This window comes from Cydia strobilella, chromosome 12 (genome assembly GCF_947568885.1).
Source record: "Cydia strobilella chromosome 12, ilCydStro3.1, whole genome shotgun sequence".
Classification (NCBI taxonomy): domain Eukaryota; kingdom Metazoa; phylum Arthropoda; class Insecta; order Lepidoptera; family Tortricidae; genus Cydia; species Cydia strobilella.
In genome coordinates, this window is record NC_086052.1 from 7,176,283 (window position 1) to 7,195,860 (window position 19,578).

The 19,578-nt window shown below is 37.0% G+C and overlaps 1 protein-coding gene across 1 annotated transcript in view; it reads left to right on the top strand.

The window, feature by feature from the left end:
- LOC134746029 (uncharacterized) overlaps positions 1 to 18,288 on the top strand; it is a 129,621-nt gene extending 111,333 nt beyond the window's left edge. The window contains exon 2 of the mRNA XM_063680238.1: positions 12,876 to 18,288. Within this exon, the coding sequence (XP_063536308.1) occupies positions 12,876 to 12,933 (58 nt within the window). The 3' untranslated portion in view covers positions 12,934 to 18,288. The remainder of the gene's footprint in view (positions 1 to 12,875) is intronic.
- The last annotated feature ends 1,290 nt before the right edge of the window (positions 18,289 to 19,578 follow it).

Here is a 19,578-nt window from a genome sequence, read left to right on the forward strand (position 1 = left end):
TTCTGGACGCTGTTTCTGGAAGGTCATGGGTGTAAAGATTAAACAGCAGTGGTGCCAGTGTGGATCCCTGTGGTAGGCCGTTGTTTAGTTTTCTGGGACGACTCTGCTTATCCCCCAGATGGACGACAAATTCCCTATTACGTAGCATATTGATTATTAGGCTAGTGATTCTCCGGCAGGGAACAGCTTTCATTAATTTGTATTCTAGGCCATGCCGCCATACTGTGTCGTAAGCTGCAGAGAGGTCCACGAAGACAGCTACTGTTTTAAGTTGTTTCTGGAATCCTGTCTCAATATGCGTCGTGAGGGACAGTACTTGATCTGTACAGTTACGACCCTCTCTGAAACCAGCCTGCTCTACGGGGACGACTTTTTCAATAAGGGGAGTGATTCTGTTAGCGAGCAGCTTTTCTAATAGTTTATATAGAGAGCTAAGCAGGGCTATTGGTCTGTAGCTTTTTGGGTCATCTGCTGGTTTGTTTGGTTTGAGGATGGCTACTATTTTGGCGTAGTTGAAAGTAGAAGGCAGTTTATTTCTAGCCAGTATATCCGCATAGAAGTTTGTCAGCCATTTTCTACAATTAGGCCCCAAATTCTTTATAAATTCGTTGTATATGCCATCCTCTCCGGCTGCTTTGCCTGGTTTAAGGAGTTTGATAGCGTAAGATGTTTCCTCTACTGTGAAGGGTCTCGAAATGATTCCGTCAACCGGGAGCTCTTTTTTCCGGTTTTGGGCAAGTTTCTTCACCGTTTTAGTATAGGATCGATCTCCTTTTACACGTGACGTTTCAACGATTTGGTTGGCTATCGCATCAGTTAGTTTTTGAGACGCGCATACGTTCTTTGAGCCCGATTTGCCCGTTAGTTTATTTAGGACTTTCCACGCCTTCCTGCTTGAGGTTTTGAAATCCATCCTTTCCACAGTGGTCAACCATTTATTTTTCCGCTCCGCGTCCAGCGACTCCAGTATGTCGTCAACGTGTCGAGCCTAGTATGTCAACTCAACTCAAATACCTTTCCTATCGATAAAATCGAGATTTGACATTATGGAGGTTTCATATTACAAAAACGCAAATATCGCCCTCCGTCTTACGAGGTTAAGTAGTTAACAATTTTTATGGCTGTCACCGACGTTTCTACTAACAATAAGTATATAGGATGTAAAATAAGAGAGTATGATATACAACTGCAGTAAGTCGTATATTCAAAGTTCTAACGCCAAGAGCAGAACTTTTAAAAAATGCAGGGGGAATTCCCTTTTGTGGCGGAGGCCGCGGACTTTTTGCACAACTTTTTGCGGCAACTTTCAGCTTCAGTGTCCGGCTTTTGGCAGCATTTTGGTGCTATATTAAAGTTATAAAAAATCCCATAGTTTTTTAAAACCCTAATTTTATTTGTTTTTTTTTTGTTTGTGCGTCTGACGCATACATAGTTTGGCTCTATTTTTGAAACCAATTCGTACATGTAAGATTGGAGTATAATTTATATTTCTTACAGTCAAACTCAGGGTTATTTTGGCTAATATCAAATATTAAAAAAAACATTTTATGCTTATTGTTGTATCTTAGTTTTGGAAAACGACAAAGACTGTTTTTGATTTCGCCCAACGCCCACGTAAATCCCAACAATAGGTACCAGTACCACTGACCATTATAACTTAGACCTTTAGTTCAGCCCATACCAGGTACATCCACCAAAGCACCAACTACCTACCACTACTCATTTACACAACACCGTGACCTATATTAACATACACTTTTAAACATACCACGTGTCTAATTATGTTGGTCACGGCACCACCTTATAACCTGACCTAACTTAACTCTACACTTTCGTTCGAACTATGTTTCATACTACACTGGGCATAAGTACCAGTGTAATCTGGACCGGATTCATGTGGGGTGGTTTACGTGGCAGGGGTCAAAGAGCAATGGTCGTAGCAGCTGCGCGTTACGACCCAGGGGTCGGCCGCAATTGGTACAATTGGCATGAGATCGGTCGCAAATTATATGTGGGATACGGGCTAACCCAAATCCACGCGATTATTGACTGCAGGCGTGCATGAAGCAGACATACTTTGTGTTATTCACATACCGTGTGGTCCGTGTGGGCTCCAATAAACCCAATAGAGTAAGTATAAGTGGAATATTAAAATAAAGTGGAGGCATTTTGATTTTTTTAAGAGGGAGCGTAAAGCCAGGAAATTAGAAACGAACGTTAATTCCTTCGGCTATATCACTGGTTATTTTATACTAAAATTATAATATTAATTAAATATTGCTGCTATGGTATGCAGGGTTAAATTGAATTTTTTTTCACATGAAATTAAAAATAAATGAAAATTAGACATTTCTTCGTGATTTTTTCTTTCGAGCCAACCTTTTAAGGTTTTGGTTCGAGTCTGCCCTCGCAAATATAGTCTAGTTTCCGAGTGTTTTTTTTTTCATGAAAACTACAATAAAATAAAATGAAATATAAATTAAAATCGAATGGGCACAATCGCAATTAGAGAATGCACACAAAAGCTTTGAAACCGATTTTGGTCACTAATATAGATTGTAGAGAAAATTTATGAAAACATGTAAAGAACTTACACATGCGATTACCCAGCCTTTATAGGATCAGCTTAGCTACTTCGTGTTTCAAATAATTTTTAAGAATCTAACTAAACTACCCAGTTACTTGCATTTGAAGTGTCATTAAAATGAGCAGTGTGGCTACCACCAGTTTGACACTTACGTTCGAGAACGGAACTTACGTTCTATGCTCTTACTCTCATAACTATTAGTGCGAGCGAGATGTATAGAAAGTAAATTACGTAGACGTTAGCGTATATGTCAGTTTTGACACTGTCAGTGACTCATGGTACGGGTACATTTATGTCGATATTGCCCGTAAGCGTGACCTTCTTCTTCATATAGTTGGTCAAACCAAATTGTCAGTAAATAAGAACAAAAAAAAGCGATACTCAACCTTTTCTTTTGGGTGCTAGTACTAGTGTAAGACAAAAATAGTATGAATCTCTCTGTCTATATGTTTGAAATGAGACAGTCCTTTGACAAACTATATTTACTACATTTACCATGACGCAGACTCCGCAGACGAGTAATCAGTTTGACATTTAGTAAAGAGTGCCTAAATGATTTGACCTATCAGTCAATTAGTACCAATCATACCCAGTGCAACAGTAAAACAAGCAAAATATTTATTTCATTTATAGTTCGCTACCGACGTTAAACTCCTTAATCAATTTTCAACTGTAATACCTTGAAATTAGGTCAAAATTAAATATTGAATGCGCTATCGGCAAAATGTACTCATGTGATCAATCTTGGAACAATCTAGGTATTCTAGGTAACTGAACAAACTTTACATATTTTCTAATAAATAGCAGCGATATTCGAATTATTTTTTATACCTTATAACACCGCTAATGTATTGGCATGGCTTTATGCCATGGCATGGAATCAAATTGTTCAGTCATCGTCATCAACCTCTTTTCATTAGCCAAAAGTCGAATACTGCCAATGACTGCCACTGACATATAATGTGACAATGACATTTCGACAGCACATACAAGCAATATCTACGTTATAACATGACAAAATGAACTTTGCAGCGTGGCTGTAGGGTTTACATTTGATAACAAAATAACGATAGTGCTAAAATACACTTTCAATGGATAATATAATAATTGTTAAACGGTGTAGTCGTGAGTCGTAAACAACTTTGTTTTGACTGCAACTTCGAACCATACACAGTGCACTTTCATAAGTATAGTCTGCACAGTGCACATGCAGTCCGAACAAAATGTGTTATAATTATGTACATAGCACTTGAAAATACCTAATCACCTTATAATCTACCGTTACAATTACTAGTCATCCAGTAAATTAATCTACATACTGTTTAAATTCATGGATGTGTTACATAAGTTACATTAGGTACTTACATCTTGATGTGGGTGTTGACCCACCCCATATTTCAGTTTTACCAATATTACCTACATTATGGATGGTATAGAAAGGATCGCAATCTCTTATGGCAGAATTGTTGTAAAAGTGACCGCGTTACGCTTTAAATAATAGTTCCTAATCTCTCCGGTGGCGCTAGTTAGGCTCTGGGACATGAGTATAACATGAACCATATAAGGCAACAAATAACCCGACCAAATTACGTACGTTGTTTTTGGTAGTATTTCGGTGTATGGTGGCGCCGCCTAATTACTGTTTTTTGATGGACACTTTTCATACATAGAGATTTGGGTCCTTTATACAGTCTCCATGACCTACATCTTATACTTTCTGACAGTTTCTGAATATAATCTTTCTTTCTTTCTGTAAATATGACATACCTCACTCGGCTCACTCTACTCATAACGATATACTACATATAAATATAAACCCATTTTCAGATATCTGTTCCGTTCCCGTGTTCCATTTTGTCCATCTTGCTGTTCTTGCTTCTTGCTCCTGTATCTTAAATTAACAACAGAATTGTTTATAAAGATACAAGTTGCTACGTTACCAATCATTTATTCCAATATGTGACAGTTTCTTATATAGGTTCTATGAAATACTACTGTTATCTAGTTTGCGTCGGGAACAGCGACATCTTTGAAGTAATTTGGACAACAAACTAAAGCTTGTAAACTAAATACTACATATCGGCTTGAACAGAATAGATCACCGTAATCACTAGGCGAGTAAAACTACGATCGCGTTTTATTTAATAGGTATCCCTCGCTAGATTTATTACATACATTCCAATGGTAAAAATATGGTTTTACGTATCTTTTGATTGATTGCTCTAATACAAAACACTGTTTCGCTCATTGCACTTTACAATGTTGACACAAATGCTTCAAACCCGTGGCACACAGCCGCGGCATTTTATAAAAGCCATTCTGCACATTATTGGTACAAGCCTGTTATTTATTTGTAAGTTCTAGATTCTAGACACCACCAGCTTATTTGTGACGATGGTAAAGTTCAGTAATAACCTTCCCACATACTAATTTGGTCGTGGTTTGCTTAAAATACAAGGTTTATGGACAGCATTGATAAGTTGGTACTTGGTAAAGCAGTTCGAAGCCCTATGAACATTATGACATTAAATAAGTCTTAAAGGCATTGACGAGTGTCATGGTATTTTGTACTTTACGAGCTGCGAAATACAGAAGAGATTTAAATAGTCGCGAGATGGACCTTTTAAATCGTTTAACGACTATATGTATTATGAATAGATGAGTAGGACTAGGTAGGGTTAGGTGGGACGGGCCCATTTGAGGTGTGTTCGGACACGAGTCAGATAAACTGAGTAATTTCTCAAGACGGTGCTCGTTCAGTCAGTGGCAATGCCTTCCGAAAGGTTTATAAATGAAAAGGTTAAATTTAGTTAAATTTAGCGATGTTGTTTTTGCAAAACTTTATTAACAAACCTCGCTTGCTGTACCATTGAAGAATTTTTCGAGGCGTGTAGTGACTCAATTTTTTTAAATCTAAGTTACGAATCTGTTTTTCAATCCTGTACTTGGAAAATAATGCCATGCATGCAACTTAAATTAGTACCTATGTACCTGTTAAATACTTACCTACCTAACTAGTATTAGTGAATAAATTGTTTATGTACCTTATTTTGACTTGTAAAATATTATGTTTTATGAATATATATAAATATATATGATATGATATGATAAGATATGATATGATATGATATAGCCTGCCTTGTATTTGTCTCATCTATAAACACGATTTTATATTACAGTATGCAACTGAATTTAAATTTAAATACATGCATTGCACAGTCATTCAGCTGGCATTGATGGCAATGACAAGCCATTAGTAGATTCAATCTACTAATGTAGATTGTAATAAATTTCGCGAAAGCCGTAAAGATTGTAATCATATTGATTCGTGTGTTCCCCGCTCTGTTATTACAAAACCAAATAAAATGAGAGCCGCTGCTGCTGTTGAAATGAGATGTGAGTAGTGGGCGTAATATAAAATTTAGATAACACAAGATGAGACCAACAGAACGACGACCATTCGCCCGCGCGGGTTCGTACCAGAGGGGCTACCGCGAGTACCGCGAAAACCGAAACTCGCACATGGCGGGGATCTTTCTCTTTTACTCCAATGAAGGAGTAATTAGAGTAACAGAGAAAAATCCCCGCAATTTTCGAACTTCGATTTTCGCAGTTATAGCCATGGTGCAAAGGTTGTCCATCGCCATTCAACGTGGTAATGCGGCTAATGTGATGGGTACTTTGATATCCGAATAAATGGGCAGATGCTCGTACAATGGGTTGTGCTCTGAAGAATTGTTTGACATGATGCCAACGGCCGCTTTCTATCACCGCACCGCTCGCCATCGGTAGGGTGTTCATCCTCACACCCTAGAACCTAAATGGTCGCGTACTGTACGGTTTAAGAGGAATTCCCTCCCGCGGACGCTTCGGCTGTGAAATGAGCTCCCTGCCGAGGTTTTCCCGAGGGGCTACAGTATGGGGTTCTTCAAAAAAGGAGTGTACAGGGTCGGCAACGCGCATGTAATATCTCTGGTGTTGCAGGCGTCCATAGGCTACGGTGACTGCTTACCATCAGGCGGACCTTATGCTTGTTTGCCACCGACGTGATATTAAAAAAGAAAGATGCGCTAGCAACACTGGTCAGCTGGGGTGGAGCAGTGCACTGTGTCTGCGTTAATAATTTGTTTTAAGTATTTAATTGAGAGTTCATAGATTGATGAATCAAAATGTGAACACCACAGATACCTTTACGCCAGGGACGACTCGAGGGGGACTTTTTGACTAAGCTTAAGGTAGTTATATAGTCTTGTTGTTATTATTGTAGTTTTGTTGTTATTTTGTACTGTATTTTATTTGAAATAACATTCTTCTTTAAATTACGACAATGTTTACTAAAGCTGTCAGGTGCCAACACCATAATTGAATATATATTGATATGGTTGGCAAAAATATAATTTATATAAGTATAATAAAGGATTCAGTTATAAAAAAAAAGTTAAAAGTTATACATTTGAACGAACTCCGGATCGCTCTTTAAAAATAAAAAAAAATAATAGTTTTTTAGTTAGGTCTATGAATTCCAAAACTAATTGGTAGAGTAGTGTTATGTAACGTTCACACATTTACAACTTAAATATATTAAAAACAATTAGTGTTTGCTACCTGCCAAGTATATTTTCCGCAGTTTTGCTGTATAACTCACCATGACCTGTACCGTGACTGTTTCGTTTTTTACGGAACAAGTTTTAATTGAATTTTGTTTTCAACTTGACCTGAACGGATGATTGATTTCGGAATGACTTTTAATATTAGAAAATTAATGGTTGCCGGATGCGAACGCATTTTTCATTTTGTAAATAATTTACTAACTGTTTAACTGTAATTTTCATATTCCAATTTTCCTAGATGTTTCCTAGTCGCTCTTTTCAAATAATTATTTGTATTTGTTTTTTCTTAAGATAGAGTTCGTCTAATCTAAGTTAACTCTGCATAGACTTTGACGTGATAAAGTGAGGAACTGCCCCACTATGTCATATTTTCATAGTCATCTTCAAGACAAGAGCGTACCTACTTTTCTTACTTATATATTAAAGGCCGTTGCCGCACTTAAGGGGCCCAGTTAGAACAAACAATGGACAGTTCCGAACAACTGACAGGCCGATATCGTCCGGCGGACTGATAGTCAATGGGCCCCTTTACAACCCCTGGGTGTCCATGATCATGAACGACGGTAATTGCTTACCATCACGCGATCCGTCTGCTCATTTGCCTCCTATTTCATTAAAAAAAGTTATGTATTTGACGCATAAAGTGACACTTTGCATGTGCAGAGTTACTAGATCTCACTACTCTATGATGCAGATCCAATGATTACAAGTTTTCAAAATATGTACTAAAACGGCGTGACTTTAAAATTAAAATTACCAAAGTGATGCACTTGTACAAGCACTTGTACTGTAATTGTAATTACAAATCGTCAAATAAAAAGATGGAGTGCGCCGTGTCTAATAGCGTAGCGCTAATCAAATCTACCGTTGCTAACGGCACCGCGCGAGGCAGCTGCCAGACCACCGCCCTGTATGAGCAAATTACTATTAAACTAATGATCAATTTGACTTATCAGTCTGCGGATCAGGCCGGATCATTTTCTTCCAAAATATCTTGTTATTAATAAGGCCACATAAAAGGTTGGATAAATTGGAAATTTTTGAGCAGAGCAATAGTAAAATAAGTTTTTGGCAAAAATTTCTACAAGCTTACAAGCTTTTATCGCTGACTGCACTTTTCTTTCCACATGCAACTAATACTCGCCGAGACAATTCTAAAAACACTAAACACAATGAGGTTACGTTATCATATCACAGACTTCGAACATACTTAGTTACATGCATAGGTACATAGAAAGTTAATTTAAAAAAAGTAAAAAAAAATGGTTTATGACCAGAGAAAGGAATTTTACGGCCGTAGTAGCAATTTACCCTTACATTCAAGGTAAACTTTATTAAAATTCTTTAGAGGTCTATTTGGTTGGATATAGGATTGGCAACAACTTTTGAGAAGAGTAGGATACTTTTGAGAAGAGCTAAATTAAAAACTTTAAGTTTAGTGCCAGCAAACGATTTTTTTGCACCTATGTAGTAGAGCCGAGTAGGAAAATATTAATGAAACATTTTTCCGTAAATTATGTGTATATGTGGCTAAAAAATAAGTGCATTCCCGTTGCCGTAGTAAAAGTGGCTCAGTATAATCCCAAAACCTGCCTGGCAACGGAAATGCACTTATTTATTAGCCATACTGTATATTAGTTAGCTCAGATACTGAAGAAGTTAACATATCCATATTATTAACACATATAATTATATTATAAAATAAAACTGTGAAAACCGATTATATCGCGGTAACCGAAGACAATATTATACATATATTAATTTCGTCATGTCACATACAGCTGTTACCGACACTCGACGCCTGTCACATTGATGAAAACCCTCTAAGAATATCTGATTTTTTCCCCTATAACCAAGGTGTTTTATAAACAGAAGGAACCACACAGAATGCACTATATATTCGAAATGAACTAAACTCATATCGCTGAATTAGATAGAGTACCTACCGTAAAGTGAGCATACTTTTACAGTTATTGTATATGAATATATATTACTTACAACCTCATTTAAGTGTCATAACATGATAGTAGCGATAATATACTTTAATTCGGCATGTTATCGACATACCTACATACCACAATATAATAATTTTAACTTTAATTGAGAATTTTGAAGCAGAGGACACATTTTACGGTACCTACTGACTGACGTTGCCGGTAAAAAATATACACCTACCACCTACATAATTGCATATACACGGTGGCTAAAAAATAAGTGCATTCCCGTTGCCAGGGAGGTTTTGAGATTATATTGAGCAACTTTTACTATGGGACCAACGCCGAAATCGCCGAAAAAATTTTTGGCTGTTTCATACATTTTGGCTGGTCCAGGATTTTCTATGGGAGGGAAAAATTTTTTTTTTCGTGATTTCGTGGTTGGTCCCATAGTGAAATTTGCTCAGTATAATCCTAAAACCTCCCTGGCAACGGGAATGCACTTATTTTTTAGCCACCCTGTATAAAACACCAATATAATTAACTGACTGAGTCGCATGTCGGACTTTAGATTAAAATTGTAGCATTTTAAATAGCGTCTACACACACGCTATTTACACAAAACAGAATTGTTGCATACTTATTATAATGTAAGCGACAAATGAGAGAGAGAGCTACGCATTGCTCATTAGTCATTACTGGAATCATTTTCTTGTGAGTCTTTTTGTTTGAACGCAACACGTATCGTCGAGTACAAAATGGGTGAAAGTCTGAAATTAACGCTATTACAGGAACACTAAGAATTAACTTGAGAACTCTTTTGCTTTCACGGTTAAAATAAACTACATACAAATAGTTATTAACAAGCGTTCAAAAAAAAACTAAAAAAATGAAGTATTTAGTACAATAAAAGTGGAAATTATTAATGCTCATACCATTTTCGTTACATCGTCGCAAATTAACTTATTATGAGCAATAACTATATCTAAAAAAATAAAGAAAATAAATATAGAATTGTGAACTGTATTACGACATACATACAAGTCCGTAAATAAAGATCTACTTCAAAAGCGTAGTGGGACCTAACTTTCCTAATTAGGTTAATCCGATTATATAACCAGTAGGTAATTACGTAACTTGATTGCAATTTACAATTTTTTATTAATTTTCTTATCAAAACCACGCTCATAAAAAATAATTGTCGCGAAACACCCTGTGTGAATCACACTGGGTGCATTATGCGGCCTGAATATGTATGAATGTGTGAATATTATTCAAATATTCATGGATCTCACATATTGTATAGCATGCGATCTGTCCGGTCTAATTTCGGACATGCCTATCTAAATTTATAAATTAAATTATGAACATTGCACGCGCTACGCTGCACGCTGCTTACGGCTCGGCCACGACGGCGGCGGCAACCATAGGTTGGAGCGCGACACAGCGATCGGACCTTTCGTTCCCACCTATGGTTGCCGCCGCCGCCGCCGTCGCCGGTCACGCAATGTCGTGGCCGAGCCGTTAGGGTGATATTCCACATGGCATTGCGTCTCACTCTCTCATTAAGCAAAATGTGAGACGCAATACACATTGGACAAAGATATTGGACAGGTCAGGTGTAATACCACCCTTACTTACATCCCTAAATAGTTTCGACCTGTCTGTATGAGATGTATGAGAATGATGGTATGATGGTCAATCTCAATATTTATGTTAGACCACTCAGTCATTGTTAACATTAAGAGAACATCTGATCATAAATAGGCAGTTTAAACTGCGCTTTCACAGCTACTTCTATTTCTATAACATATATAACTGTGTGTCGTATATTTGCCATAGGTACACGATTTGGTACAGTAGTATTGTGCTGGGAGTAGTAGTATATTTTGTGAGGATTGAACATCGTATCCAACCGATTTTGAAAAACCGGCCAAGTGCGAGTCGGACGGCCGGACGGAAAAAAACAGCAAAAAATCACGTTTGTTGTACGGGAGCCCCACTAAAATAATTATATTATTCTGTTTTTAGTATTTGTTGTTATAGCGGCAACGGAAATACATCATCTGTGAAAATTTCAACTGTCTAGCTATCAGGGTTCATGAGATACAGCCTGGTGACAGACGGACAGACGGACAGACAGACGGACAGCGGAGTCTTAGTAATAGGGTCCCGTTTTTACCCTTTGGGTACGGAACCGGTGCCTAAATAAGGTAATTACCTGATTTACCTGGGCAGCTTGCCAAACATATGACCGCACTACCAATGTGTTCACTTTTTTTCGTTTTTTTAATTTTTTTATCTAATAAATGTCTGGCGAATAAAGGAAAATCTAATCTTGCGGTCTTAACGGTTCGTTTCGTCCCGAAGTTTCTTTTACGGAGTTTCTCGGGTCAGAAGTTCATAAATGCATTACAACAGCCTAAATTCAAAAATAAAGAACTTTATCGTGCCAACACGCACAACAAGACCTTAGCCCGAGGCTAAGGAAAACACAAATTCCTCAAAACTCGGACACAATCGCTCCAGTTAACACATTCAATACCAGCGCAAGCTACGTGCTACGAGCGTAGCCGATAACGCGGGAACAACGCATCGTAACAAAAAGCGCCTACGAACAGAGAACCCGCCTAGCGGGTCGCTGGCAGTGAATGCGTTAATTCGGTAACAATTACGCGCGCGAGTGTATCGTGCGGTATTGTATCGGCGCACGTATTGGTATTCCGCGTGCGTGTCGCGTGCGCAATTGAGCATCGATCTAGGTCAAGTTCGCGCGCCATCGCCTCCCTGTTCCAGGAGAAAAAATATGTTATTTACATATTTCATTATTATGCGAGTTAATAAAATAGCTTACGATGTTTTGACTGAGCGTTAGCGAAGGTCTCCGTTTCAGCTTGAGCAAAAATGCTTCTGTATGTCCGGATGTTCTCCTCTAGGCGTCGTAATTTTCAACCGATTCTCGTGAAAATTTGTTAGCAGGTTTGATGATAAAAAATTTTTTTGGCAAATATTTTATTACAAATGTTTCATAATGGCGGAGCCATACATTTTATTCAGTTTTAAGACTTTTAAGTTATGCTCGTGAGGTCTAGGTACAGCTCACAGAACCACTAAACACCACACAAAATAAATAAAATTACCTTTATTTTTGGCGAAATATGAATCGGTAATAATCTCTTTCGTAGACAGGCATGCCAAACAAATAGACTTAGGTAATTTACTGTACCCTTGGACTAGTATTAAGAATAACGTTATAGCGATGCATCATGATTGTTTACCTACATCATTAGAGCGCCATTGAAACTAGTTTGCCTTTTTTTCATGATACCAATTCAGATATAGTCTTCATATTCTCAAATGACTTTTTCGTCTAAGACGGTAATCTGTTAAAAAAAGCCATTGTCTCTTTTGTGCGAGCGGTCGGCCATTGTGTGCCATCGTGTGTGAGCGCCGCACGCGCCAACACACAATGGCACTCAAAGGCCGACAGCTTGCACAAAAAAGACAATGGCTTTTGTTTAACAGATTACCGTCTTAGACGAAAAAGTCACTTGAGATGATGCAGAGTATAACAGAACTAACATGATGTCGTTTGTCACTTGATAGAGACTCGTTGTCAAGCCTTCATTACCGTCGTGTGTGACCATTATTGACTTACTGCCCCATACTTGAACCTTGAACAGTTTTAAAAACAGTTGTCACAGTAGCCCTCCTTTTCTAACCATCCTTTTTCTCTCTTTCCAGCCAAAAGGGCTACAACAGCCCGTGGAGTTGGACAACGGTGACCGCGACGGGCGACTGACCACGCGCCCCGCGCGGGCCGCCCGCGCCGCCGCAGTGAGCAGGGGAGGGGGACGGGGCTGGACGGTTACGTTGAGTTTACACTTTGAGGTTATGTTTTGAAGTCAACTTGACAATTTTGAGGTTATAATGAAGATTTGAGGTTATTTTTTATTGGCGTTTAAGGTTATGTTGTACTTTTGAGGCATGTTTGATAATTATAGGGATTGCCTATGATTGGTAAACCCAGAGTGAAACTATCTTAAAATGAACGCTCCTCCACCTCCACATTTATGTAACTAATTAGGTATATGAGCATAAACACATTGCAGAGGAGCCTTTAAATAGTTTAAGATAGGCTTACTCAGCGTGAGACCAGACCAGGGACTAGTAAGAGTTCGATAGTGCTAAAGTCAAATAAAATAAGTGTTCCGTTTGTCAAAACAAAGTTTTGCACGGAACACTAAAAACAAGCTCCTAAAATACCTATTCATTTTTAGAACGCATCATTGTATTTTTTTATATGACTTTAATACTATAGATGCATTTTAAAGTTTTTAAATCGATTGGAGAAAAGGTCTGAGTCAACAGTAGGTATTTGTTTTTTAAGCTTAATGTTAAAACTGAATTAAAACTTATGTTCTCTAAAGTATCAGAATTAGGTATAACCTTAAGAATCAGGGATCGCATCTTGAGATCCGAATCATACCAACTTGTGCACACACATTATAAGCAATATCGAATGGACGTTGCGTTAGGCTAATCTGATACTTTGTGAATAAGGTTATGTTGAACAACTTAAGATTGAGGTTATGTTTTGAGTTGAGGTTACTGATGTTGCCATGCATAATTTTGGTGAAATGCCTAAGAATTCATAAGTTATCACACACTTGGAGTACCGGCTGAGATCCGAGGGAAGTAGTGACCTTATAGACTGGACTGATACCTGCTGCGTCCGTCTCGACCGGCTTTGCGTGTGTCTGAATCTTATGAAATTGCGTGTTGACTTTTTACTTGTTTTTTTTACCGATTTTTTAAATTAAATGTCATTGTTTTATTACTCGATTTATGCAAGTGTTGCATATTTTGTGTAATTCCTATTGTATTTCTGAACAATTGCGCATCCGCTTTCGACCAGTCTTGTTGTTCGACGAATTTAAAACGAATGCTGGTTGTGATTGTAAAGATAGGTAATTGTTGCAGTTTGGTCGAAAACTGGACGCTGAGTTTTTTATTTCATCGTTTCAATTATTGTTTAGTTAGAGCAGTCGAAGGCTTAGAATGCGAATACAATAAAAGACATCTCGATAATAGAAATATATTTTCCAATAATCGAATAGGTATCAGTGTGATTTAATAGAGTGCGAGACCATTCGAAAATGGGTATTGGATAATATAATGGAATAAAATTATACACGGCAACACATGTATACATTTTCAACTCAAGATCGCCGAGTGTATTTTAATTAATTAAATATGAACACTTGCTTGTCTGCATACAAAGTCACATTTTAAGCTTCATCGATTGCTCAAATTGCATTTCTGTCATTTAAAAACCCTGGACCAGCTCCAAATTGTGCGAAATGATCCGTCCGATGTTGTTAGACCCCCAGCGCTGCGGCAGTAACTCTGTTCCGCCGTATCGTGAACTTACCTGCGCTCCGTACATTTAAGGTTACGTGTTCCATATTACCCATATATGGGAAAGGCAATCATATAGGTACTTATTTTATATGGGGTTACATTATTAGGGTTTTAATAAATTACTGTTATTCCAGTTGGCAATTCATCTTCCTCTCTGGGTTGGAAGGGATGTAAGCTGTTTTTTTAAAACATTCTACCTGTGCTATGCCAAGACTTAAGGTAAGAAAAGAGAATAGAAATGCTATCAATTCACAATAAACGTATGACAATTGGTTGTTGATAACAACGCCATCTGTTGGGGAATTTGACTGCCTTTCTCACCATGTGAATATTTCAAAATCACCACAATATTAAAATAGGTATAAAGCGCTTTACGTTAAACATGAATATTATTAAGCTTACAGTTTACGACATTGAAATGTTGTACTACTTAACTCATAGTTCGAACACAACGAAGACACAATTCAGAGATCGTTTGTCCACCTTATTGCTTTAAAATAAGGACGACATTTGATCTCTTAAATGTGCTTGAGTACATGTTCAACGTCTTTTACATATATTTAAAGTTAGAACACTGTCCGTAAACTGTGCAATTAGAAATAATTACAAATAAGATTTTAACGCAGTTGAGTTCACACGGCGCGCGCTTTACTGGAAAGGAATTGTATTACCTGTTATAGGAAACCCACCTTCATGAGTATCTACATTCGTATTTTACGTCTATGCGGCCTTCACGTTTATTTATAACGCTCAATATATTTGTTAATTGAGCACATCAGTTTAGTAGGTACCCTAATGGTCTGAAGACTGAAACCATGGTTTCATTGCCACTATATATATACTTATATCTGTTATTTATTAGAATCACGGGTATACACTAGTACGTACTAACTTGTTTATGGCCATGACTGCACCTAACAAATCAATTCATTTTATCTAATGTAATAAATAGCAACAAAAGCTGTCATGAGCTTTTCTTGAACGAGTAGGTAGGTAATACTTATTTTCCATTAATGTGGAGGCCCGCCTTGTACTGTGCTAAATAAATTAAATGTATTATAGTGGGAGTTAATAAAATGGTGCGGTATACTTGTATAAATAAAGTAAATAATATAGATATTTTTATATTTATTGAAACTCGCAAAACTCAACTCGTTTAGACAGCTTTCCTCTATCTACAATCTTTTCCGACAACTATACCGTACCGTACGTTTACCTCCTTTCATAGAGTAACGTGGCAAATAAAAATGTAGATGCTCAAAAATACCATATCCCTAAATGTAAGGTGCATACCGGGAGTAAAGGCGTCAAATGTAGTCTAGAAACTCTAAATGGAATTATTACTCTAATATTTAGAGTTTCTAGTCTACTTAAATTTAGAAAATAATTTATTATTAGTTGTGATATTTATGACAAGTAACGCGGTGGAGACTGCGATAGTTCCAAATGAGTGCAATCTGGTACGGACTGTATGTATTACTGTAGTTAGAGAAGAGGTTATAATGCATTTATTTATACGCGAGAGTCGCGAGACTGGCTGGTTGCATTTGAAAATGTAACTACTTACTCGAAAATAGTGACGTTTGTTGCTAGAGAATTGATAATTGACATGTGTCCAGCATGCTGTTCTATGTTTTAGTTAAAATTAAGTATTTATTAATTAAATTCAGACTAAGGATTACGCTTACATTTTTGGCACTTTTTGTAAAATAGTTAATGTTGATTAGCGGGCTAAGATTAAGTATCTTTATAAGCTTGTGAATAAGCCGCGTTTTCAAATGCAACCCGCGTTTCTCTTAATTTAAGTAACTTCAGTTAATTCTAGACAACTTGTGGCGTACTTACTTAAAAGTTCGTTGAAACGTACTTATGCTTGTAGAAGTTCATCAGAAGCTTTCTACAATATTGCGTGCAGTGAGAAAGTTGATGTTGTATTGAAGTGGATAAGCTCTCTGATAAGAAAACTTCTCGCCAAGTTTCAAAGTTACTTAAGTAGATACTTATCAAGAAATATTACTTTCTCTATATGTTTGTTATTGTTTTATTACATTTAAAATTGTATTTATTACTTTGGGATTTTCGTGCGCACTAAGTGTAACACCGCTCAAAAGACAGTGTACGCTTTGATCGATTTCATATCCCCAATCAAGAATCAAGCAGTTTGCACATAGCGATTATTCAAATAGAATATCATAATTGTACTGTACGCATTATACGTGGACGAATTTGACGGTACGTCACAAGTTGCAGCCGGTCCGACCGCAGCGTTGATCAGATCTCTTTCACTCTCTAAGTGTTAAATGTAGCGACCGTTATTAATGCTCAGCTCGGGCCGGCTCACTGAGATCAAACAATACCCAATATCCAACCAACTTTGAATAATATTCTAAGCATGAACCGTATTGCTAACAAAACTGCAATAGACAATTGATAATGCATATCCATTTTATTCGAATGTCAATTTGAAAAAGGAATCTGGATATTATTTGATCTCAGATCCTTTGACTGCAGATGAAACGATGTTTTTCACAAATTCTAGTGGTTACATTCTGTGTCACGGAAATTATATGCAAAAAATATCTGGAACAATTTTCAGGATATGGTTGTTGTCACAACTGTTAAGTTTAAGACTATCAGTTTATCACACATTTGAGTCACTACAAGGATATTTACACTTCAATTAGGTATGACAGATAAAACTGTATCAGGCCAACACGTCACGCCACTAGAATCAAGGACACAATCGTTTCATACACTTTTGTGCAAAAAAAGCTATTTATTTCGTTATTTTTTAAGTTTTCGATGATTTTAATTGTTCTCGTTACTTTCCTTGGGAATCTTTATCGAGTAGTATTAGTAAGTACAATTTTGAGCAGTAAAGGGCCCGGGGGCCGGTGCCGGTGGTACCGGTTACTTTTCTAGTGTACAATTCCATTTTTTCTAAACAGCAAAATGTGCGCTTGATGATAATCTAAGGTGGTAGTGGTAACTTCAAATTTTAAAAAGTGTGAAACTGAGACTAAATATCAATTGAGTCCTTTTTCGGCATGAATAGTAAGGGTCAGTTTTCTACAATCTATTATAATTCCACATACACAGGACACTAGATAAGTTTTGCAATAGACAAATATGAAATAAAGAGGAGGCCTATCACATATACTTTTTAAAACTATATGTATTTCCATAAAAAATATTTGGCGGGAAACATTTACTTTCTTTTTAAATCTACTTATTAAAAAATAGATTTTATCTTTGTACGAAATGAAAATATTGTAAAAAACATTCGTAAGTCGTCTCTATCCCACGCCGACATTTTCAAAGTTTAATCTATTTTGTAATAAGTAAATTTAATAAAAAGAAAGTAAATGTTTTCCCGCCAAACATTACCTATGGAAATATAGTTTTTCAAAAGTATATGTGATAGGCCACCTCTTGGTTTCATATTTGTCTACTGCAAAACTTAATGTGTGGTTCCTAAAAAGTATACCACCCACGACCTCTTAGATATCTCGTGCAGCGACCGGGCCCTCATCGTTAATATAATCATTCGTGGTAATCACTAATCCAAAAGTTTCCTGATGTAATTTATTGAGTCGGATTAAAAAAATACGCTTCTAAAGTGTACTATGACATATGTAAATATAGGACAAACTAATATTATAATAGTGAATGTTGTAATTTGTATATAAGTAACGAAAATTAAATTTTAAATACATAGATAACATTGTGCGTATTTATTTACTTTTATATCTGACATAGCCTGTATTTTTCACATAGTTTAGGTTCGGTAACTGCTGTCATCTGAATACAATTTTGAATTTTAAGGTTATAAAACTTAAATTGTATGGAGATGACAGCTATCACCGTACCCAAGCTGAAATGTGAAAAATATTATACCAGAAACCTTTTCTTCATGGGCGTAATTTTTACCTTTTAACAGAAATGTCCAGGGGCCTACCGCAAACCACGTTCGACGTGTTGCCTCCCTGTCACACTTACGTACGAATTTACAAGTGCGTCAGAGAAGCAACACGTCGAACGTGGTTCGCAGTAGGCCCTCAGGACCCGTGTAAAAAGTATGTAATGCGTGTGTAATGGAAGTTGAACCTAAACATCAATCAAACGAATGGCTCCTAAGAAACGGATACTTTTCATACGATTATAGGCTTTTATATGAAATGGTATAAAGTAGGTAACAACCTAAAGATATTTAATACCTGCCATTTAAGAGCCTAGTATCATATTTAGTAGGTATTTTAACATAAAGGTGAAATAAAAAGAAAAAAATACTCCAATAAATTATATTCACGTAACGAAACATCCGTTTCTAATACTCGGGGGCCTTAAATTCACAATCATCATTATAAATACAAAGGGAAACATAAATAAAATTAAAGTGGATACTTCTTCGTTTACTTCACTTGCGCATACTTTTTTAAGGAAGGCTAATTTGATTTAATTATTTCCTGTGAGGCAACGAAGAAGCATCCCCTTAAATTTACGGCCGCGGTATGCCGTATCTCCGGCATTTCAACACATTCACTGCCAGCGACCCGCTGGGCTGGTTCTCTATTCGTAGGCGCATTTCGCTACACAAGGTCTTTCCCTTGTTATCAGCTACGCTCGTAGCGCGTAGCTCGCGCTGGTAGTGAGTGTGTTAAACATGTCAAATACCGAGCACATTTCTTTTAAGTCTACAATTGACACAAACCTTTTATTGCCTTTTAAAGTAAGAAAAGAGAAAACCTAACTAAACATCTACCTACAAAGAGACCAGCTAAAGAGATGCCATCATTTAGGCAGTAGAGTCAAAGTTAAAGTTAGAAGACTCATTTAAGGCAAGTTTCACAACGAAATAAAGTTTATTTGGACATGATAGGACACTCCGCATTAGATATACCTTCGTGTGTTACCTCGAAATAAAACTTACGAAAATCGATTATGCTTACTCTCACATAACAAGTGTTTTATGCCTTCATTAGGTTAGGTACCTATAGGTACAAATTACGTAAGGTTACGTCAA